Here is a 24,301-nt window from a genome sequence, read left to right as displayed (position 1 = left end):
ACTGCAACTGGATCAGCAGTTTTGTTAAGATGCTATTTGGTGGGACAGAATGTCCAATGCACTTGTACCTTCATTTGCCAAATGCTGACAGTTTTTAAAAACTTATATAAATAAGTTCTTTTCAGAGCTGGACGACTGATACATCCCATAGCTTTACCCACTTGTTGGGTAAGCCCTTTCCAAAAGATGTAAATATACCAGCAAACCCCTGTGTTCATCAAAATCAACAGAAGGTTCCAGTTAGCAAAGATTCAAAGGAAGGCCACGAATGGCAGCATGTTCCCAAGCCCAGCTTTGGGAACTGGCCCTCCACTGGATTTTCCCAGGACTCCATCATATTCCACACTGCCGCGTCCGTCAAGGAGCAAAGCTGACATACCCTCACCAAAGGCGCTGCCCTCTTTCCACAGGGATGCAATCCCTAACTGATCTGTTCCTGAACATTCCTCACAAGAGGCCAAGCAGGGACTAGGTTAGAAATTATTTAAACTACGGGAGGACGCTAACCAGCAAGGGCCAGGACAAAACCACCAAATGGGGAGAGGACAGGCCCGGATAGTCTGTTTCTAGCAGAAACTGCAAGAGGGGGGCCCAGGGAGGAGGGGGTTCCCTTACGAACCAGTGACTGCCCTGGAGCTCCACAGAGAGGGTGCTGACTCAGAGGACCAGGCCACCAGGAGCTAGGTCCCCGGTTTCTGGCTAAAACCCACCCCTGCCAGGGTGGGAGTACAGCCAAGTAATTTCTACCACGCAGAAGACAACACAAACTACCCACGTGGGAAAACTAGGTGTGGTGCCGAGCCGGGTGGGCTTCAAAAAGGAAAACTGCCGGGTGACCGGCCCTACAGAGGGAGAGAGGGATTTAGTGACTGATTCTCCAGGGGTGTGTTGGGGGTTCACCATCCCACATCCAGGGCCTCTGGGAGTTCAACCACTCTACCACCATTCACTAAGAGCGGCAAACCTCTACCAGTGCTTATTTCTGAGCTGGGCGTCTTTACTCCCGTTATCTTTTTTTTTTTTTAATCTTCAGGACTCTTAGATAGGTCCCATCTTAGAAATGGAGACATTAAAGAACAAAGTATTGAGGTCAAGGTCACTCATCTGGGGAATGGCCAGGATTTGAACCAAGGTCTGTTGCAGGCAGGGCTCAAGCTCTCAACCAAAGCTGCTCCCTAGAAAGAAAGAAGGCAAAAAGCAGAAGCTAGCTTTTTCTTGCTTCCTGCCTGTGAGACCCCAGGCAAGTCCATTAACTTCCCAGTGACCCAGTTTCCTCATCTCTAAAATACAGATAAACAAAAAATAAATAAATAAATAAAATACAGATAATAATAGAATGGTTTCTGAGCAGTAATGATATGAACTCGGGTTTAGCCAGGGTCCTAGCACAGAGTAAGTGCTCAATAAACATTAGCTAGCATTGCTGTGATGCTCGTTATCAGTGGTAATAAGTGTAAACACTGCTATCCTCACAAAGCTTCCAGCTCAGCTGGGAATACAAAGCCAACAGACAGGAATAGACACTGAAGCGTGTGAGCCCAACTGGAGGGACAGAGTTAAATGTGGGGGGCAGAGAAATACCTTAAACCCTGGAGGTGAGGGAGCAGCTGCCCAAGGCAGCACTGCGGGGGCCAGTCTGTAGCTCCCATAACGCTGACTTCAGTCCAGTTTCTCTTCCTTCCAGGAACAGGAAGGGGTAACAATTAAACAGAAAACTACAAAAGTCCTAAATGCAGGGTTTTCCAATTAGTCACAGGTTAAGTCAGGCAGTGTTCCTGCTAGACAGGCACGTGACCAGCCTCCTGCGAATATGGAAACTGGCGAGCAGAGATGGTATATGTGGAGGGCCATGGTCCCCTCCTGGGGAAGTCATGAAGTCCTCTGCCTGCCGGGAATTCTCCCCTGGGGCTGTTAGAGAGAGCAAAGGAACAGGAACTAAGATAGAAAATAAAGACCATTTCGGAAAAGGCAAACAAAGGCAAGATTAAACAGAAGTAATTAGGAAAACCCTAGATATAAAGAACCTGATTTAAGGGGAATAAATGAACGTCAGTAGCCTGAAACTCAAATAAGAACTCTGAAAACTAGTAGCAAGGGTAAGACACCTAGAAAAATACTATTAATATTAGTCACGTACCGATGCATACTTTGTAATAATTACTATTCCAAGCACTTTACAGGTATGAACTTGTTCAACCTTTACAATAACCCTATGAGGTAGGCACTATTGTTTTCAACCCCATCTTACAGATAGAAAAACTACAGCACAGAGAGGTCAAGTAACTTATACCAGGTCACACAGCTAGCCAAGTAGCAGAGGTGAGATTTTAATCCAGGCAGCCTGGCTCCAGAGCCCCATACTCTGTGCTCAATTGCCTGTGAGAGTTACCAGTTTTGATATTCAGTAAAGTTCCACAAAACGGGATTATCCATAGCTCATCTCTATGTTGAGTTAGTGTTTTGAGTAGAATAATCTATGAGTAATCATTACTCATCTATTTCAATAAGAAACCTAGAATGAGAGAATGGTTTTCCCTAGCGAGTCAACTATTGGGAAGAGAAGGTGCATTTAAGTTATAGTCTCTCCAGGTCAATTTATCTATTTTTTTGGCATTAAATACCTATTTCAAAAGAAAAAATCCTGCTACCATTATAAGAAACAAAATCAAAAAGCCATCTGATCTACACTCCACACTGTTGAAATTGCTGATTACTTATTGAAAATCCTAAACTTCCCTTTGTTTAGGAAACTATTTGTATGAAGGGATCGGATTTGCCATATCCCTTTGCCAAAATGATCGAAATTGTTAATAAAAAATGTTAAGTGAAGAAATAAACACAAAGCAGTATTCTGAGCTAACATGATCTCAGTTTTATTGAGACAAATTTTTTTTTACTTTATTTATTTGGCTGCGTTGGGTCTTCGTTGCCTGCGCATGGGCTTTCTCTAGTTGCGGCGAGCGGGGGCTACTCTTTGTTGCGGTGCTCGGGCTTCTCATTGCAGTGGCTTCTCTTGCTTGCGGCTCTAGGCGCGAGGGCTTCAGTAGTTGTGGCTCGTGGGCTCAGTAGTTGTGGCTCACGGGCTCTAGAGCGCAGGCTCAGAAGTTGAGGCGCATGGGCTTAGTTGCTCTGCAGCATGTGGGATCTTCCCAGACCAGGGCTCAAACCCGTGTCCCCTGCATTGGCAGGCAGATTCTTAACCACTGTGCCACCAGGGAAGTCCCATCTCAGTTTTTTGAAAGAAAAAGTACGAAAATGTTTACACAAAACTACGGCACAGAGAGGTCAAGTAACTTATACCAGGTCACACAGCTAGCAAATAGCAGAGGTGAGATTTTAATACAGGCAGCCTGGCTCCAGAGCCCCATACTCTATGCTCTATTGCCTGTTTTCTCTGAGTAGTGAGATTACAAGTTATTTTTATTTTCTTTTTAGTATTTTGTATCTTTTGTTGGTGGAACTTGGGAGTACATATTTTTTTCTTTTTTGCCTTTGAGTATTTTCTCAAATGCCTTTTTTTTTTTAATATTTATTTATTTGGCTGCGCCGGGTCCTAGTTGCGGCACATGGGATCTTCGTCGCCGTGTGCAGGATCTTCCTTAAGAAATGCAGGCTATCTTAGTTGCCGGCATGCTAACTCTTAGTTGTGGCATGTGAGATCTAGTTCCCTGACCAGGGATCGAACCTCGGGCCGCCTGCGTTGGGAGCACGGAGTCTTAGCCACTGGACCACCAGGGAAGTCCCTTAAATGTCTTGATGGCAGTCACGACAGTTGTTTTTTTTCTAAACTGCAGATAGAAAGTCAATAAGAACTTAATTCCTATTAAGTTTGAACCATATGAAACTGTTGTCACTGTAGGTCAAAAACAGTAGAATATTGGTAATTTCCTGTGGTTTATCCTAATAGTAATATTAATGCTGTGGAGGTAAACCAAAGCACTGAAAATCCCTTAGTGAGGAGACTACCTATAACTGCAATCCATAATACTTACGTACTAGATATTTCCACTGACTGAAGGCAGAGAAAAGGCTATGAAATCTTTGGTCTACACCTTAGGAGAGACGGGTCAATGGAAACCACAGAGTGGTGTAACTTCTACTTTATTACACTATAAAACACAATGTAAATACATAAATAATAAGGCACTGGCCTGATAACTTTTTTCTTTCCCACTATAATTTTTTCTTAAAGGACTTTTCAGTCTTTAAATAGTAAACTATCATAATTTCAGAGAATATTACAGCCACAATGTTTTAATATTATGCATTGATATTTCACAATAAGAAAGACTTGACTGCTTCATTTTCCAACAACTAATTCTCCATCACCAACTGGGTGTCCTGCAATGCAATTCATTTCTGACACCAATTGCCTGGAGTTAGTGCAAACCCCACGTTAGACACGGGCTGCAAATGGCATCTAACCACTTAACCAGGCTAACCCACTACAAAGTCAGGGCTTCCCATCATCTCCCTCAGGTTCGACACTTTGCTATGATGGCTCAGGAAAGCGCTATACTTATTATTATCATTTTATTATAAAGGATACAACTCAGGAACAGCCAAATGGAAGAGATGTGTAGGGCAAAGAATTGGGGGTGGGGAGGGGAAGTAGCGCAGAGCTTCCATGATCTCTCCAGACCCACCACCCTCCCAGCACATCCATGGGTTCACCAACCCAGCAGCTCCTTTAGCCTCCTTGTTTCAGAGTTTGTATCAAAGTTTTAAGAAATTTCACTACATAGGCATGATTAATTAAGTCACTGGCCGTTGGTGATTAACTCAATCGTCAAAACCTCACCCCTCCCTGAGTTCAGCGGATACAGCTAAAAGTTCCAACCCGCTATAATCATGAAGTTGCTTCCTCTGACAACCTGCCCTCATCCTGAAGCTATCTAAGTGCCCACCAAGAGTCATTCATTAGGGTGAACTCAGATATAGTCTAAAGGCCTCATTAAGAATAACAAAAGACACTCCTATCACTCAGAAAATTCCAAGGGTTTATGAGTTTTGTGCTAGGAACATGGAACAAAAACCAAATATATATATACACACACACACACATATATATTCACACACACACATATATATATACACACACATATATATATCCTTTATTATACCACATTGACTCAAAGTCAAGAGTCTTATTTATATATCAAGGTGCATCACTGAATGACATGGAAAAGATCAACTACTTTATCATATGGTTCAAGCAAAAGAATTCTTCCTTCCTTGAAGACTCCCCGCTTCCTATACCACCGGCTCCCAGGCACTAAGACACACCAAGTCCTCTGTCTCTGTAAGCACTATGTCCATAATATGAAGGCACCTAATGTACACTAAATTACTTTCAAGTGAGTTATTTTTCCTCCCCCAAATCTATTCGGTCACGTTATAAGAAATCAAGGGACTAAGAAAACGGACTTGCCAGAAGTGACAGAGAGATAGAGCCCTTAGCCAAGCAGGGTTTTATAAATCAACGCAGTGTTGATCTGCATGTTTTATTTAAAGACACGACCCTAAACACTGATGGCCAGCACTGCCCTCCTGACCTGGGCTCGCCTGGAGAGAGAAGAAAACAATGAGAACTTGACCAACAATAGCTAGCGCAAAAGCTGGACATGCACAACAGTCCTCTAAAAATAAATGTTAAGCAATGAAGAATTCAAGAGGCAAGATGATTTACACAATTTCAGAGGATTTACTCTAGCCTTTACCATTCATGAGCACTTTCTGGCCTTCACACCACCAAGACGATTCACTGCACTTACTTCATAATTCTAATTTCCCAGCAAACTTGGAAAACTTGTTTCTATCTATATATCATATGCATGATATTAAACCTATACACTATATAGGTCATATTTGTATTACTTACAAAGGACTACATTATTCGTTTGATCCTCCAAACAACTTTGAGATGTATAAAGAACAGGTATATTCATTCTCTCTCCCTCTCCTTCCCTCCCCCTCTCCCTGCCCACCCCCAACCCTCCCCCTTTTCTCCAGATGAGGAAACAACACAGCAATCTCAATGGCCTTGTTGAAAGTACTGGGGCCATGTCTGGTACTCAGGTCTTACTCAGCTCAGCATCTGGAGCTCTTCCATCACACTGCAATGCCTGAGGGCCCTTCTGGTCCCCTGTCCTGCACTGCACCCCATCCTTAGCCCCCAACTGCTTGCACAGTCAAGCACCTAGTTTCAGGAGCCCCAGAGCCTAGCCTCAACCCACCCTCTGCAGTCTCACCAGGTCTGCACTGACCTCTCCTGACCTATCTCCACACCTCTGCACAAACTGTTCCTTTTGCTGGGCTGCCATCCCCACACTCCCCTTTAAGGTCTGCTTAAAATGCCAAGTTTTAGGCTCTCAAGGCTTTTCCATACCTTCTATCAGAAGGAAAGTCTCTCTCCTCTGTGATCCCACGTGGCACTTCGTCTGTAGGTCTCTGATGATACCAAATACATCCTCTGTTATTCTATAACAATTTGTATTCATAGCTTATCTCCTCTCCCTTCTCAATCACAAGTTAGTAGAGAACGGAAACCAAGTTTGTTGTTCATTTTATATACCTACACAACACCTAACAGTACCTCAAAGAAGGCCCTCATTTTTAAATGAATTGCATGCTGTTTGTATGGAATATCTACCTGTTTTACCCGCAAAGACTATCAAGACACTGACTTGGCAATCATGCATGGGAAATGAGTTTTACCTTCAAAACCCAGCTTCCTTGGCCCTATCATCTGGCTTTAAGCGATAGCCCATGCCTCTTTTTTTTTTCCTGTGGGTGGTTGTTTTGTGTTTTGCTTTAATAGCGGAGGAGGAGGTTGGAAAGAATTGAGGAAGCCTCAGAAGCATTCAGGCCATACAACTCTATAGCACAAACATGCAAAGAAAAATGAAGGAATGCCTGTTCATTAGCCATCTGCCACTTCACCAATGCCAGGAAATTCCGGGCTGCCGTTTCTTATAATGTGAATAATTCACATGATTGTGTTGGAGACTTCCAGCTATGGAGAGCCATTGGAATATTTGAAAATTAGTGTTCCCGAGTTATATTGTGAGACAGAAAACCCAGTGAATTCTTCCAACTTCTACCCATTACAGGAATCTCAGAGAACCACATTATGTTCATAATATGCATGCGGGAGGAAGGATTGGCATGTTACTGATATTGAAAAGAATTTGTTGTTTGTTTGTGACCCTTACCTATCACGTGACATGTTATGTACAGGTTCTTTATAAATCTCCGACTACTCAGCTAAACTTAGCTGGCCACCTAAGAAGGGTAATGGCATAATTGTTTAATCTGTGTCTTTTCAGGAAACTGAAATAGATTTTTTAAAATATCTCCCTCATACCAAAACTTTATAAAAATCATTTCAAAATCTAATGACATGTAAATTGAATTAGTCCCTTCAAATATGTACTCTAAAAGTAAATAGACAATTCCTGAAGAATTCCTTGGATAATCACTCATTTTCCACTAAGAACAAAATCTACATTCAAATAATAAACTGCCTTAGTTTTCTCTTTCAGTAGATGGACCTACAATGAAAAAGTAAAAAAATAATAATAGTAAATAAATATAAGGCCATCCTTCCACGAGTAGCGCTGAGCATGGAGTACATGTAATTTCACATAACAACAAAGAACATTTGAGAACAATTAACATATATATAGCTTTGGCTTCCCCTCATCTAGGACTTGAATGAGACATTTCACTTCTCTTCATCTTGGTTATCCCTCTGTACATCTGTTTCCTCATCTCTACAAAACAGAATAGAGCAACCTGCTCCTCATAGAGGTTGCAAGAAATAAACCTGATCAAGTAATCAAATATTTGAGTGTGTCTTATGTGCTCTGCTGTCTAGTTAACACAAAACACAGTGGAAACAACTGCCTATGATTCTATGTTAAATAACATACAATAGATCCAACATGTATTCATGGACTCGAGATGTATATTCACAGGAGATAAAATCACTGAGAATGCCTAGGAAGGGTTTCCTGGAAGTGTTATCCTATATCTCAGCTTCAAGGATGGGCAGGAAAACAGGACGACTAGCCCATGAAGAGGGGACGGATTTCCAGGTTAAGATACTTAGACAAATGCTCAACATCATTAATCATTAGAGAAATGCAAATCAAAACTACAATGAGATATCATCTCACACCAGTCAGAATGGCCATCATCAAAAAATCTAGAAACAATAAATGCTGGAGAGGGTGCGGAGAAAAGGGAACACTCTTGCACTGCTGGTGGGAATGTGAATTGGTTCAGCCACTATGGAGAACAGTATGGAGGTTCCTTAAAAAACTACAAATAGAACTACCATATGACCCAGCAATCCCACTACTGGGCATATACCCTGAGAAAACCAAAATTCAAAAAGAGTCATGTACCAAAATGTTCATTGCAGCTCTATTTACAATAGCCCGGAGATGGAAACAACCTAAGTGCCCATCATCGGATGAATGGATAAAGAAGATGTGGCACATATATACAATGGAATATTACTCAGCCATAAAAAGAAATGAAATTGAGCTATTTGTAATGAGGTGGATAGACCTAGAGTCTGTCATACAGAGTGAAGTAAGTCAGAAAGAAAAAGACAAATACCGTATGCTAACACATATATATGGAATTTAAGAAAAAAAATGTCATGAAGAACTTAGGGGTAAAGCAGGAATAAAGACGCAGACCTCCTAGAGAACGGACTTGAGGTTATGGGGAGGGGGAAGGGTGAGCTGTGACAGAGCGAGAGAGAGTCATGGGCATATACACACTAACAAACGTAGTAAGGTAGATAGCTAGTGGGAAGCAGCCGCATGGCACAGGGATATTGGCTCGGTGCTTTGTGACAGCCTGGAGGGGTGGGATAGGGAGGGTGGGAGGGAGGGAGACGCAAGAGGGAAGACATATGGGAACATATGTTTATGTATGACTGATTCACTTTGTTATAAAGCAGAAACTAACACACCATTGTAAAGCAATTATACCCCAATAAAGATGTTAAAAAAAAAAAAAGATACTTAGACAGCATCATTTGGGAAGCAGTTAGAAATGCAAATTCTCCAGTTCCTTCCCAGACCTACAGACACTGGAGGAGGGGGAGAGCGATCTACCTGTGTTTTGACCAGCATTCTAGTTAATTCTGATGCATGCTCAAGTTTAGAGACCAATGCTATGGCTTTGCTCGTTCTCACCTCCTCTGTTCCACAACCACGTGTCCCCTTCACCTGACTAATGCTGACACTTTTACGACTATAAATTCACACTTCATTTCCTCCAGAAAGTCTTGCTCAACCTGTACTCAACTCTCATCCCACCTCCAGCCCCAGGTCAGGTACTCTGACCCAGTGCCATACTTTCCTTATCAAGGTAGTAATGACATTTTATCATTATTGCTTGTTTAATCATCCTCCCTGATAACCTGCGCTGGCTCCGTAAAGGCACAGACTGTGTCTATTCTATTCGCATCACTTCATCCTAGTGTCTTGTACCCCAGTAAGGCACTTGGCTAATATTTGCTGAATGAGTAAATAACTTAAAGAATTAACCTGTGAAACGAAGGTATAAAGGAAAGGTATAAAGTATTATAAAATTGGGAATATGATATATATATACATAAAACTAATAGATGCATTTAAAGTACTGGTGTAGCAACACAACTGAATTCAGTTTGTCATTGAAAAGAACTTCACGAATGGATTTGAGTTTTGAAAACCTTTGCACTGAAAATTTTCACTAACACATTCAAATGTGTTGATGTTCCAGCATATTCACCTGATAAGGCAGTATTTGCTTACTTTTTTATTGTCATTCTTTTTTTCTCCTTAACCAGAGTCTCTGCCTCAGGCTTTCGGAGCAATATAGCCCGTGGAGGCTGACAGACAAAGCAGTCTCTTTCCATTTCGGGAAGGGAGATGGAGGAGGAGACTTACAGCTAAGACTTAGGGATGATTTTGGAAAGCATAAGTCTTCACTTTAGTATAAAGAAAACACCTTGGGCTGAGTCAAAACACCTGGATTCCACCCCTGGCTTCTTTCCTTCCTTCCTTCCTTCATTCCAATGTTTTTAAGCATCTGCTCTGTTCCGGGTCCTGTGCTTGGATCTGGGCCTTGGACAGTGACCAAGACACACACACAGGCCCTCCCTCACCAAATCTAACGTTCTGCTCCTCGACTATGGGCTACGGCCCTTCCTGATTCCCGCCGGCTCCTGAACCTGAAGCTTCCCCATCTGCAAAGGGAGGGACGAACTATAAGAGGAACACTGAGTCCCCTCTGACGCTAACATTACGTGACTAAGAACAACACAATTACTCACAGGAGTCAGTTAGCCAAAGTCATTCTCCTCAGGGCCTGCTCACCCCAGATCCAGAGAGCTGAGAAACCAGGCCCCGGAGCGTAAGGACCAAGTGCAAGTGTAGACCTTGCCAGAAGCAGCAAAGCGGGGTCCACTGAGGTGGAGAGACAGCTTTCATACAGTGGGAAGCGTCCTAGACAGAGTAAAGAACCCCCTTAAGACCTGGCTAGGCTGACTCAGTATCCTCGTCTGCTCAATAAGCTTTGAGGAGATCGTCAGCCTTAATGCTACAGGGTTCTACCTCCTCATTCCAGCATGTGTTTCCCCCGCACCACCAAGAAACTAACTCAATTTCCTACACTACCTGGAGAGAGCATCCGATCCCGCAAGTTAAGGGCTCAGACCCAAAGACTCCCTACCGCACTCCCCAGCCCCCCATCCGTCAGATGCCAATGTTAAGTCCAGGTTGTCACCTGTACTTCTGATCAACTGGCTATAGATTGAAGGTTCCAATGACCCCCTCCTTGAGTTCAATTAATTTGCTAGAGTAGCTCACAGAACTCAGGGAAACATTCTGCTTACTAGATCACCAGTTGATTATAAAAGGACACAACTCGGGAACAGACAGAGGGGAGAGGTGCACAGGGCAAGGGATGGGGAAAGGGGTGGGGTTTCCGTGCCCTCTGGGTGCGCTACTCTCCACACATCTCTTTACAGTCACCAACCCAGAAACTCATCAAGTCTTGTTATTCAAATTTTTAAAGCACTTAATCTGTGGCCCTCCTCCTGCCTCCTCCCCTTCCCTCTGGGAAGAGGTGGCTGGGTGAGGCTGAAAGTTTCAACCCTCTACTCCCACCTCCTTCAGGTGACCAGCCCCATCCTGAGGGTATCAGGGGTACCACCCTAAGTCCCCTCATTAGCATTCGCTCAAAGGGGGCTCCTCACAAAGAAAAGACACTCCTATCATTTAGGAAATCCCAAGGGTCTGAGGAATTTTGCATCACGAACTGAGGACAGAGACTAAATATATTTCTTATTACACATATATTATACATATCATATATTATATATTATTATTTATATTATATATATTTCTAATTATATCCTACTTCAATATAACATTCACCGGTGAACAATGAGAAGATGAACAATGACCAGTTCAACCCTGGATAATCAAACAGGATGTCAATGGGATGATTACACCAATCCTAGGGGAAAACTGTCAAAACTTTGTGACTGTACCTACAAATCCACCAGCTAAAGAAAAACCAGTTGGTGAACTTTTCAAAATTCTTCCCAAAGAAACTGCCACATCCTATCTACCCTTATAAAGATTAACGGTTTCTTTCTTTTTTTCCTTTTCTCGTTCGTTGCCTAATTTTGGTAGCTAATGGCTCAGCCCCACATATCCCCTGCACCCCGAGAGAGCTCCCTGCCAGGTTCACTGGTCCCTACTCCTCCCCTGGCACCTTGGCGCTGCCCAACTTGCTTCCTCAACCTCGTGCCCATGACACCGCAGCCTCAGCAGCCTGCGCTCAGGAGCCATATGAGTCAGGGGACACCTCAGGCAACGGCAGAGAGCCCGAAAGGAAAATTCTGGAGCGGCCAGCAACTTTGTCCCATCTGAGAGCTATGACAGGTAGTATTTGGTTAAGGACAAAGTAATAATAATATATATTTTTTAGCATTTACTACATGCCAAACACTTCGCAAGGCACCCTTACATTTTTATCTCATGTAATTGTCACAACGATGCCAATGAGGCAACTCTGCCATATTTTCTCCACAACACAGATGAGGAAAGTGGCTCAAAGATTTCTTCGCCCTCTGTACAACAGGCACTTTCTTAGTAGTTGGAATGCAGTTATACCCAGGGGTGTGCAAACAAAATGGGGGGAGGGGAGAGTCGGGAAGAACTGGAAGCTGTTTGGGATCCTGAGATGAACAAAGACAAGAACGCAGGAAACTTGGGGCACGGCAAAGGGGGGATAGAAGATCCCTGAGTTCAACAAGTTTGGCACGAGGATCCTCAAGGTGAGATGACTGGGCACGGGAACTCAGTTTGCCGGGGGTATCCACCACCCTCTACCAACCTTCCCTCCCCAAAAAGTCCCTTGGGCGGATTCCGTTTCTTTTCTCCCTTACAAAGAAAGCCGTGTCAATAACTGGCAGAGGAAAGCAGAGTTTCCATTATAATGGGCTCCCATCCCTAAACCCACCTAGAACAGACGAAACCTCAGCTTTGCCAAAGTATCTTTGCTTTATTAGTTTCCCCACTAAAATACCAAAGCAGTGCTTCTTTTCACGACGCGCCACTCATTTGAGGAGTTCTTTTTCTCCATAGGGTATTTTACTATTTTGAGCAGTTTTACACTTGGCTGCCCGCAAACAAGAGCAGATGAGTCACGAAAGAGGAAATGCAGGACCATAATCCCTTATCTGAAAGCCTGGAGGTCAGATGTGCCTCGAAATTCAGACTTTGTAATTCTAGAAAGGTAGCAATGCATTTAGCACACATTATGTAACACTCAGAAATCAAACTCATTATTATTACTGCAGCCAAAACTTAGCAATATTCACACTGGTTCAGGTTAGGTTTCACCCACCAACGAAGTATGCAAAAAGCCTCAAAAATCTTCTGGTTTTCGGAGTGTTTCAGATTTCAGAATTGTCCGTAAAGGATTACAGGCATGTGCAAATGGCTCAAATATTATACCAGAAGAAAATAGTCAACCTATTAGTAATCAAAGACATACACATTTAAACAATCAAGGTATAAATTTTTGCCTTACAATTTAGCAAATATGTTTTTCAGAGAAAATGCCAATGGTATGAAAAGTGAGTCTTTTGACCACTGCTGTGAGAATGTAAACTGGAACAACCTTCAGGTCACTAAGGTTGATGGCATCAATGGCCTCAAACATGAATACCTTTGACCCCAACATTGCCTTTTCAGGAACCCATTTTCTATGGAAGTCATCGATATCCAGACAAAGTTTTGCATAGATGTTCACTAAACAATGACTTTTAAAATTCGTTTAAAAATAATTAGCGGGGCTTCCCTGGTGGTGCAGTGGTTGGGAGTCCGCCTGCCGATGCAGGGGACACGGGTTCGTGCCCCGGTCCGGGAAGATCCCACATGCCGCAGAGCGGAAAAAAATTAGCAAAAACTAAAATCTAAAATGGAAGCACAGTGAGGTAGAAGACAGAGAACCATGTAATGGAATATTATGCAGCCACTTTGTGAGTGTGTAGGGAAATGGAGAAGCCTTTAAGTATAATATTAGGTAAAAAAATGCCAGGTAAAAAAGTATCTTTGCATTATGATCCCCTCCAAGTAGAAAATACATACAAAGAAGACCAGAATGAAATAGGCTGACAGTGACAAGTGTCTTGGAGTAATGAGATCAAGCGTTATTCTCTCCCTTTCCCCCAAAACTTTAGATCTTTTGGGAAATTATCCAGAAATACCAAGAGCACTGTATTTTAGCTGAGGAGAAATGGGAAAAAAAGGTTTGGCTACTTAACTCCCAGTCAATGGCAGCAAACTCGTGAATCTGAGGTGTCACTCCAGACTTTATATATTTACCATGAACCTATGACTGCAAAACCATCACCACTTCCAGAATGAAAACACGTGTGGTCTACATTTATTAGACAGTTGTTTGGTTGACATTATAAGTCTAGTCTAATGGGCACTTTGGGTAAGAAATACAGGAAAAAAGATACGCAGGATAGAAGATATATACCACTCTGCCATTTGCCAAGACCTTTCAGAGACACCAGCTCATTTGCTCCTCACTAGCAGCCAGTAAGGCAGAAAAAGATAGGGGTTGGCACACACCCATTTTCCAGGCAAGAAAATGGAGGCAGAGAGAGCCACACTCCAGAAAGCCGCAGGCACACTTCAAGTCCAGGGTTCTGACTCAGAGCTTGGTGCTCTTTCTACTCTATCATGCCATTATCCTATTAATGATTCTTTATAAATATCTTACAGTAAAAAGAAATTCCTCACTCTAAAGAAAAACAGAATGATTTGGTAACAATAATAGGCCTCAGAATTGAATACATGTGAGTCCACGTCAAAATCCAACTTACACAGGTAAGTGACCTTTTCAAGTTAACGTCTCAGAATTCAACTTCCTCATCTATACATGGAGGAATAAAACTATATAGCTGACAGGATGTTGTAAGAATTAAATGATCTGAGTACTTAGACCAGAGCCTGCCACAAAATAGGTATAATAAACACTGCATTCCTTCCTCTGAAAAGGGCCCACAGTGTACTAACTGCAGATTCCAATTTTAGCCAGACTCACTGTTCTCCCTGCTTTCAGCAGCCCACCAAATCTTTAGAATTTCCGAAGTAACTGCCCTAAAATTCTCAGAAACAACTCAACATAATAGTTTGAACCAATGACAATTTAAATCATGGTTTTTTTGGTGTCAAATAACAACTCTTTTGTCCCAATGTGTAATTAAACTTCAACATCAGAGACAATTTTTTAAAAAGTAATAATGAAAACTTTTTTCTCTATCACCTGGGGCTTTGGTCTCTCTCATTCAAATGCGACTACTGAAACTCCCAAATAGTTTGATTTATTTGGGGGCGGGGATGGGGTGGGGATGGGGAGATAGGGAAGGACAGGCACGCCTCGAATTTTGCATTGTCTCTTTAAATGAAATTTGGGCAGGGAAGCCCAAACTCCAAGGAGTGCCTTCTCAAAACATTCTGTCTACTGACTAAGATTAATGTAAATATACAGCTAGGCAGCTACCTGGCCAAAGGAGAACCCAGAATTTAATAAAGCTTATCGTTAGCATCTAAATGAGGAATCAGGAGGCTGGATGGAAGCCCACGGAGCCCCAGGAGAGGGCACCTCTCATTCACCAGCCCCTGGTCCTTTTCAGCCCACGCCTTACTCAAAGGCCATGCCCACTGTCTGCAGAGAAACTAAGCCCTAAGTAACCAGAGAAGTTAAAAGACATAAATAAGCCAAGATGTGGAAAACCATCCCTTCTGGTGCTGGTGGTATATAGTTTCGAATGCTGCTTAATGAGAAGCTTAATGAGATTCTTAAGCTTAATGAGATTCTTCTACTAGGCAGGAAGTCAGAGACTTTGCCACTACCCACTGTGCACTTAACTGTCCTTCTTTTCTCTACTTCCCATCTTCTGATAACCCCATGTTTACAATATTATGATGTCCTAAACTCCCTATCTTAGAATCTCAACAAGACGGCTGAAGGTGATTTCTATTTTCTCTCTGGGGAGCAGTGCAGTATAGTGCAAAGAGAATGAACTTTGGAATCAAGCAGACTGGGTTATCAAAGATAAAGATACACATAGACACACATACACACACACTCCCCTCCTAGTGATTCTGCTTCTTGGACTGAATGCTGACGGATACACTAGCTATGTGATGTTGGGCCAATTGTTTAATCTCTCTGGGCCTCAGGTGCCTCACTAGAAATAACTTCACAGAATTGAGAAATAAGTATAAAAATGAATATAAAGTGCCCAACTCAAAGCTTGACACATAGCAGGCACTCAACATTACTCCCCATCTTTCTCCCTGCTTCCCTAAAACATTCCCTACAAACATTAACACCATCTTAGATTCCACAGGGACCAGATGTTGGCTGGTCAGGGCATCTTTTCATCACAAAACAGGTCTCAAGTCACACTGGCACATTTGTACTCTGTACCCTTTCCTTTTTAGATACCTCATTCTTCTAAAGTGTTATACTGTGTAATTAAGAGTTTTGTCCTCACATTCCAGTCCTGAAAGCTGTGTGTTGCTCAAAGGTCCATCAAAACACAAACTCACTCTACAGATGATTTCTCCTGCTATGACTGATTACATGCATCATGTGCTGAATTATTAACAGTTTCCCTCCCAGGTCAAGCTCTTCAAATTCTGGAGCAACTGACTCTAGCCCTCTAAGTACTGTCTACAACCTGGGGTCCAATTTGAACCTGATGATGCATCTACCTGTCTCAGCAATGAAATGCAGGGTGAAAACCAAAATCTCCCATCCAATAATACATGTCACTAGCGGCCATTTCCTCAGGGTGGATGGCTGAAGGAAATACAGATCTGCTAATAAAGACTCGGGAGACATATGTTCCCTTCCTAACGTATTCTGATTTCTACGAAAAAGTGAAGGCCAGAGTGATAAGCCAGTTTAAAAGCTGTAAGCAAGTGGATTCTTCTTAGGAGTGAAGAGCAGTATATGTGTTTCTATGGAGGAGATAGTTATGGTTGGAAGGCTTCCAGTTATTGCTTATTATTTGGACTGAAGAGGAGCTGCTCAAGCTTGGAAGAGCTTGCTGATGTAAGATTCCAGGCTCTAGGAACCCCAGCTGGACAAGAAGGTATACTTGTTTTTTTTTTAAACTACTGCTGTAAGGTGGCAGTTAAGAAGGGGCTCGGTGGTAAGGAATCCCTGGTGTCTATAATTATAAAAACAAGAGTGTGAGAAAGGACTTCCGTAAAAGTTACACCTCCTCTTAGATTTCAATTAAAAACTGCTCCAAGTTCATCATTGGGGACAGCATTTTATCATCTCCGCTGGTGGCTTCCTGCTCTGACCACAGAAGGTTCCTTTTGTGGTGACAGGAATCAACTCAAATAAGAAAAACAAAAAGGTAAGTTTACAAACACGCCTTCCGTTTTTCCAAGCCTGACTTATCCAGGATATGTGGGAGGAAACCAGAAATCCCCAACCTGTTACAAGAATCCATCAACCACGAAAATAAATTAAAACTTGGAAAGGAAAGAAATTGTAACTCCTCAAGGTTTTAAGATTTTTAAAAAAAAAAGGAGGAGGAGGAAGGCGACGACAGCGCACCCGGTGCCCGGTGTCACGATCTTCCGCTCGCGGGGCCTTTGAGGACAAGGGCAGGAAAGGGGTCCGCAGGGCTCCAGGTTGCTGGGCCCGGGCGGAAGGGCTCCCGAGGAAGGCAAGAGCCGGCCGGGTCCCTACACGCCAGACAGCTCAGAGGTGGGGCCGGGGGGTAACAGGTCCTCGGAGGAGGGAAGGCGGGAGCCGAGCAGGCTGGGAGGGACGGAAGCCATCTCCACGCGCCGCGCCCGGCCCGGGCCACCCCCAGACAGCCAGATGTTCAGCGCCGGGATCCTACGGCTGTGCCAGGACCAGGGCAGCTCGAGGAGCAGCGGGACTACAGTCCCGATCCCTCGCCTCCTCCTGCGCGCCCCGGCTGCTACAGGGCACTCACCCGGGGCCACGAGCGGCGAACTCACGGCGCTTCCCACGAAGACAGCTGCGGCGAGGACAGCGGACTCCAGGAGTCCCGGCGGAGCCATCGCCGCGGCCCTTCGCCCTCCTTCCCCGGGGCGCGCCGTCCCGGGCTCCGGCACGAAGAGCAGCTCTGGAGCCCGCGCGCTGACAGACTGTCTGGGCTCAGCCCCCGCGCGCTGTGCACCCCGCCCCACCAGGGACCCTCCCCTCAGGCCCCATCCACCTCCTCTCGGCCCTGCCTCTCCCAGTTTAGCCCCCGGCTCCGCCCGCACTGGCAGGAGGCACATCCAGTGACCCCGCCCCCGGACCCGCCCACCTCAGCCTGGTCCAGCCTCTCCGCTTCGCCCCGGCTTCCTTTCCAAGTCCGTCCGCAGCTCCCGCCTCCCGGATTAGGCCATGGCCCCGCCCCGTACCCCGCCCACTGGGCGAGGCCCCTCCTGTCCGCTTGCTCGTTCTCTTTCCCAGACCCTCTGTACAGCAGCCGCCCACATAGTGCGGGAGCCCGGGGTCGGGGCAGGGTCGCCGGGGCTTGTCCTCCAGGGCGCTGGGACTAGGCGGGTGTGGGAAGAGGAAAAAGAGCAGGTCAGGAAGCTCTGGACGGGTGGACATGGCCAGCATTGGAATGGGCACGATCTTCTTCCTCTGTTGGCGTTATCTGTTCAGCTGGCATTCCCCTAGGTGACTGGTCCGGGGAGGGGCGCTGCGCGGGATGTCAAGTTCCAATGTTTGAAAATGAGAAAAGCCAAATCATTTAAATTTCTTCCTATCGCCACTTCCATTTAAGCTGTTCCTATTGGGGGAAAAAACCTCTACATACCTCCAGGAAAAAATTGCCTATTTTAAAAAATGCTGTGCCCACATTGCACCTTGCAAATACTTCTACGAAGTAACTCTTCAAGTGCCTGGTCACTTATTATCTCCTTGTATCGTCCTGCCAGCTCTGTGAGGTAAGTAGTATCCTTATTTCACAGGCTAGGGAGTAAACCCCCGATGGCCAGGCCACCGTGATAAATTGGGATTAGCTCTTCATTGTGTTTGCTCACCACTGTGTCCTCCCCGCCTAGCTCAATGACAGCATACACTAAGTAGGAGATCAGAAGTGGTTTTTGAAGTTGAATCATCATGACGAGCAGCAGTTGGAGTCAGGGTCTTTCTATGCATAGTTCCCTATTTACTGCTCTTTAGAGACTCCTTCTGAAATAAGGCGGTCAGGCCTTGAACAAATGTTCAAGAACACCAGCAAGAGGAGGGAGCGGGCATTGGAGGTTTTCACAGAACCGGGCTCTTCCTTGGCCTGTCAGCCTCAGATTTTCAAAGGAGTACTCTTTCATCTCCTCACTGAGTTCTCTACACAGTCCACTAGACTCTTACACACATTTGCACTGATGTGGGAATTCCCAGAAGCTCAGGCCACTACAGATGGCTGGAGCCGAAGGATGGAGCCTCTGCCCTTTGAAGCCAAAGGAGGGCACTGTGTTTCCTTTGCACAGTTGTCTGCACATCCTCAGTCTGGCAGGTGAAGCAGTTTTATACCAACACAAATACAGAGTGGTTGCAGGGGAAAGAGGTCCATGTGGGTTTCTAACTAAAAAAAAATGAAAGAGTCCTGGGCCTAGAAATTAAACACACACCTATAAAGCCAGTCCTGGTTTTGGAACTTAGAATGTAGCCAAATGATTGGACCAAGATATCTATTCAAAATGTAAAATATCATTTTAAAAATGAATAGTGTTTCACTCTTTCTCACAGATTGAACTTACTATTAAAAAGACAGGGCCGGGCTTCGCTGGTGGCGCAGTGGTTGAGAGTCCGCCTGCCGATGCAGGGGACACTGGTTCGTGCCCCGGTCCGGGAAGATGCCGCGGAGCGGCTGGGCCCGTGAGCCATGGCCGCTGAGACTGCGCGTAACCGTGAAAGGCCCGCGTACCGCAAAAAAAAAAAAAAAAAAAAAAAAGACAGAACCATTTTTAACAACCTATTTGAATTGGATGTCTGTGGCTTTCCAGAAATAAGAGTACAATCCAGTACTTAAAGCTAGAAGCAACCTTAGTAATCATCTACCAAGCCACTTATTTTACAGATGAGAGATAGTTAAGTGACTTGCCTGCTATCTCATTGCTAGTGTGAGCCAGGGTTGGAACCGAGGCTCTAAAATTTCCCTTCTCAGACTTTTCCATAACACTTAGCTGCTTGACACACTCTCTCACAAAACTTCATATACATGCATTTGCACATCTTGTTAATGGAGGGAGGGAGAAAGGGAAGAAGGGAGGAAGGAATGAAGGGAGGAAGGAAGGAAGGAAGGAAGGAAGGAAGGAAGGAAGGAAATAAATGAAGCTTAAATTATTTTCTAGGTACTTAACCCTACAGATTTGTTCAGCTGATTAAAAAAAGCCCCACATATGCATATCTAAAAGCTATTGCTTATTGTTTTATTTTCAATGTGAAGACTTCAGTGTGATCAAAGTTCTCATTCATATTAGCAAGGGGATGTCATATTTCTTCTGAGGAAATAAAAATTTAACATCACAGGACTAAACGATCTTCCCATTTTTTTCAGAAATAAAATTAAAGGATCATAGGTAGAAATAGTTGTAACATTAGTTCTTTACTCAGCTCTTAGATTTAGCCTGATCCTGGGGCAAGTACTTTTCCTGTATTACTTCATCAAATCCTCACAATTTTATGTTTTGGGAAGTATTAGTACTGATCCTCACTTCAAAGCCGAGAAGACTAGGATTTGTGGGATAAGGCATTCAGCAAAGTCACACAGCTTCGCTGGGTGCTGCCAGGACTCAAATCCGGAATCAGCTCACTCCAGGCCTACACTTGAACTTCTGCTTATACTGCTCTGCCTCTGAAATGCAGAATACTAGCCAATTAGCCCTCCTTTTCCAATATAAAGTCTTACTGTCATTTGTTACTTAACCTGGACTTTTTGAACTCTGTGTCAACAACTGATTAAATGCACTTTTTTTCAGGGAAAATTAGTTATTTATATATGGGAAGAGCTTCTAGGAATCAAATTTACAAACTTATACAATCTTCTGTCCTTTCTGGGTTTTGTCGAATTTTGTTTTGTTTTTTCCAGTTTCTCTATAAAATTCAGTTAATCCTTCCCCTTAGTAGAAACCTTTCCTGTTTTCCTCTGTGCTGTAAGGGGGTAATTTTCATCGCCATCATTTAAATGTGTAAGGCTCAGTTGGCTGGTATTTACTCTAATTAATGTTGAAAATACTTCTGCAGAAGGTCTCTGTAGAATTCCTTCTTTCTGTGATTTAGATGTAGTCGTCTTTCCTTTTGAGAGGTTACATCTAGGAAAGAAGCCTTCAGTTCTCTAAAAAATACGTTTGCAGGGATATCAAGTGATATTTTGTAAAACCTGAGGCTATTTTGATCTGACAAGTATGTACTGTGTTCCTAGTACTGGGCTGAGGGGAGGAGATTGGAGAAGAGAGTTACTACATGTGTCATAATAGATCTTAACCTGGCTTATAGAAGCCAGGTTAAGAAAGGAAGAAAGGAAACAACTGCATCATGAAACGGAAATGGTCAAAGGCCCAGGGATCAGGATAAAGCTGTGCCACTGACACACTCTGTGACTTTCACCAGCTGCTTCTTACCCAGAAAATTCAGGCAGACGACAGGATGATTTCTAAAGGTTCCGATCCAGCCCTAAGATTCTACACCATAATGAGTAAAATCAAATGATAGGGTGCATGGTGCCAAAGTTGGGCCCGACTGTAGGGTTTCTCAACATTATCGACATTTGTGGACTAGATACTTCTTTGTCGGGGGGCCTGTTTTGTGCACCGTAGGATGTTTAGAAGCCTCTTTGGCCTCTACCAGTTAAATGCCAATAGCGCTCTCCCCTTTCCTGATTGAGACAAACAAAAATATCTCCAGATGTTACCAAACGTTACCTGGGGGCAAAATCGCCCTTGGTTGAAAACCTCTGGGCTATAGGAATTGCAAAACCAAAAGGATTGCAACCGGAGGCTCTCAGCAAGCCTTCATGGAGAAGGTGCAATTTGGGCTAAATTGAGGGAAGTACAGGGATTAGTGGAGAGGTGGGGGAAGGGTATAAGTACCTGTACAGAATTTAGCATGATGTAGGCTGCACGGTGATGAGTACACATGAGGGCAAGAGGGAGAGGAGAACAGGTCAGCTATAACTATGGGTCAGAGCTGAGCAGTGGTCAATAAAAGGAGAACTGAGAACTTCAAATGCCCAGGAATTGTCATAAATTATACCAAAATAGATTGTTTTAGGGAGGTTGAGATGAATTTCAGTTCTTCAATTAAGTAGTTTTTATCATCTGTCAGGAAGCTGCAAATAGAGAAGTCCCAGTTTTGCCAACATGTTCCTTGGAGGACATCAGAGGAATCTGATTCCTGGGTTAGCAGTGGTGTCCATAATCTCTGCCTCATTCCTGACCACCAGGTCAAGTTTCGTTTCATGGGCACACAGTTCCCTGAAAATTGCACATAAGTGACCCAGACCATTTACTGCTAGAGCCTCAAAATCGGGTGGACATACAATGATATGGTTATTCCCTGTAAAGAGCAAGGGAGAATTATAGTAATGAGCCCCATGGTTTCAGCCCAATAAAACCCACAAATGCACATTTTGGAGAAGAAACTCTACAAAGTACCAGGTATCTGTCTTAGTCAAGGTTCCTTTTGATTGCAATACACAGAAACATCAACACTAGCTGAATAAACAGTAAATTTATTATAAAGGTAAAACACTCACAGATATAAAAATGGCCAGGTCTCAAGCCCTCAAACAAATCAGAACTGAGAACAGTAGATAGTAAATGTAGGGGCCGTGCTTCCCTTTCTATCTCTGCGCTACCACACTGTTCTCATTTCTACTTCTTAGCAAGTTTATACTCTCCGCCCCCCCCCCCCCCCCCCCCCCCCCCCCGCTTATTCATCTTGGCCGGGCCTTCCCATGGCTGCTTTGCACCCAGGCCCTGCTTAGCTTGATCTCCACAGACTGGCTGTGCATTGGTTTCCCATGTCTCAGGAGAACATGGGGCTGCCACCTGTAGGAACTCTGAGTGTAGCCTCTAGTCGGGTATGTTGGGCGTGGTCCTCACGCAGACTGATAGATTCTACATAGGGAAGTATTATGGAAGCAGGATAGAGGCAACATTGTCCTAAAGAAAGAAGTAATGGTCGGCATCGTATGTGCAGAGTAGTCCAGTAAAATAAGGACTGAAAAAGAGGACCAGGAGAAGATGGCAGAAGAGTAAGACGCGGAGATCACCTTCCTCCCCACAGATACAACAGAAATACATCTACACGTGGAACAGCTCCTACAGAACACCCACTGAAGGCTGGCAGATGTCCTCAGACCTCCCAAAAGGCAAGAAACTTCCCACGTACCTGGGTAGGGCAAAAGAAAAAAGAATAAACAGAGACAAAAGAATAGGGACGGGACCTGCCCCAGTGGGAGGGAGCTGTGAAGGAGGAAATGTTTCCACACACTAGGAAGCCCCTTCGCGGGCGGAGACTGTGGGTGGCGGAGTGGGGGAGCTTCGAAGCCGCGGAGCATAGCGCAGCCACAGGGGTGCGGAGGGCAAGAGGAGAGATTCCCGCACGGAGGATCGGTGCCGACCGGCACTCACCCGAGAGGCTTGTCTGCTCACCCGCCGGGGCGGGAGGGGCTGGGAGCTGACGCTCGGGCTTCGTTCGGAGCGCAGGGAGAGGACTGGGGTTGGCGGCTTGAACATAGCCTGAAGGGGGTTAGTGAGCCAAGGCTGGCCGGGAGGGAGTCCGGGGAAAAGTCTGGAGCTGCCGAAGAGGCAAGAGACTTTTTCTTCCCTCTTTGTTTCCTGGTGCGTGAGGAGAGGGGATTAAGAGCTCTGCTTAAAGGAGCTCCAGAGACGGGCGGGAGCCGCGGCTAACAGCGCGGACCCCAGACACGGGCAGGAGACGCTAAGGCTGCTGCTGCCGCCACCAAGAAGCCTGTGTGAGAGCACAGGTCACTATCCACAGCCCCCTTCCGGGGAGCCTGTGCAGCCCGCCACTGCCAGGGTCCCGGGATCCAGGGACAACTTCCCCGGGAGAACGCACGGCGCGCCTCAGGCTGGTGCACGTCACAGCGGCCTCTGCCGCCGCAAGCCCGCCTGACATTCCGTGCCCCTCCCTCCCCCCGGCCTGAGTGAGCCAGAGCCCCCGAATCAGCGGCTCCTTTAACCCCGTCCTGTCAAAGCGAAGAACAGACGCCCTCAGGCGACCTACACTCAGAGGCGGGGCCAAATCCAAAGCTGAACCCCGGGAGCTGTGAGAACAAAGAAGAGAAAGGAAAATCCCTCCCAGGAGCCTCAGGAGCAGCGGATTAAATCTCAATCAACTTGATGTACCCTGCATCTGTGGAATACCTGAATAGACAACGAATCATCCCAAATTGAGGAGGTGGACTTTGGGAGCAAGATATATTATTTTTTCCCCTTTTCCTCTTTTTGTGAGTGTGTATGTGTATGCTTCTGTGTGTGATTTTGTCTGTATAGCTTTGCTTTCACTATTTGTCCTAGGATTCTGTCCGTCCGTTCTTTTTTTCTTTTTTTTCTTTTTAGAATTTTTTTCATAATAATTATTTTTATTTTATTTTATCCTCTTTCTTTTACAAAATTCTATTTATTTTCAATAATGAAATCAACACAACAAAGAGGAATTAATCCTCTAATTTTTAAATCTAACACTA

General features: G+C 44.6%; 1 protein-coding gene across 4 annotated transcripts in view; it reads right to left on the bottom strand.

Annotated features, from left to right (window-relative positions):
- The window catches only part of RELL1 (RELT like 1), a 72,110-nt gene extending 54,362 nt beyond the window's left edge, over positions 1-17,748 (bottom strand). For all 4 annotated transcript variants that reach the window (XR_009540366.1, XR_009540367.1, XM_060148372.1 and 1 more), the window contains exon 1: positions 17,564-17,748. Coding sequence is in view for 2 of the 4 variants with exons in the window: in XM_060148372.1 (XP_060004355.1) it covers positions 17,564-17,651 (88 nt within the window). In the remaining 2 variants the exon portion in view is untranslated. The remainder of the gene's footprint in view (positions 1-17,563) is intronic.
- Between the last annotated feature and the right edge of the window lie 6,553 nt (positions 17,749-24,301).

This window comes from Lagenorhynchus albirostris, chromosome 4, assembly GCF_949774975.1.
Source record: "Lagenorhynchus albirostris chromosome 4, mLagAlb1.1, whole genome shotgun sequence".
NCBI lineage: Eukaryota > Metazoa > Chordata > Mammalia > Artiodactyla > Delphinidae > Lagenorhynchus > Lagenorhynchus albirostris.
The sequence above is the reverse complement of the archived record's forward strand: the minus strand, read 5'-3'. Positions and strand labels throughout refer to the sequence as shown.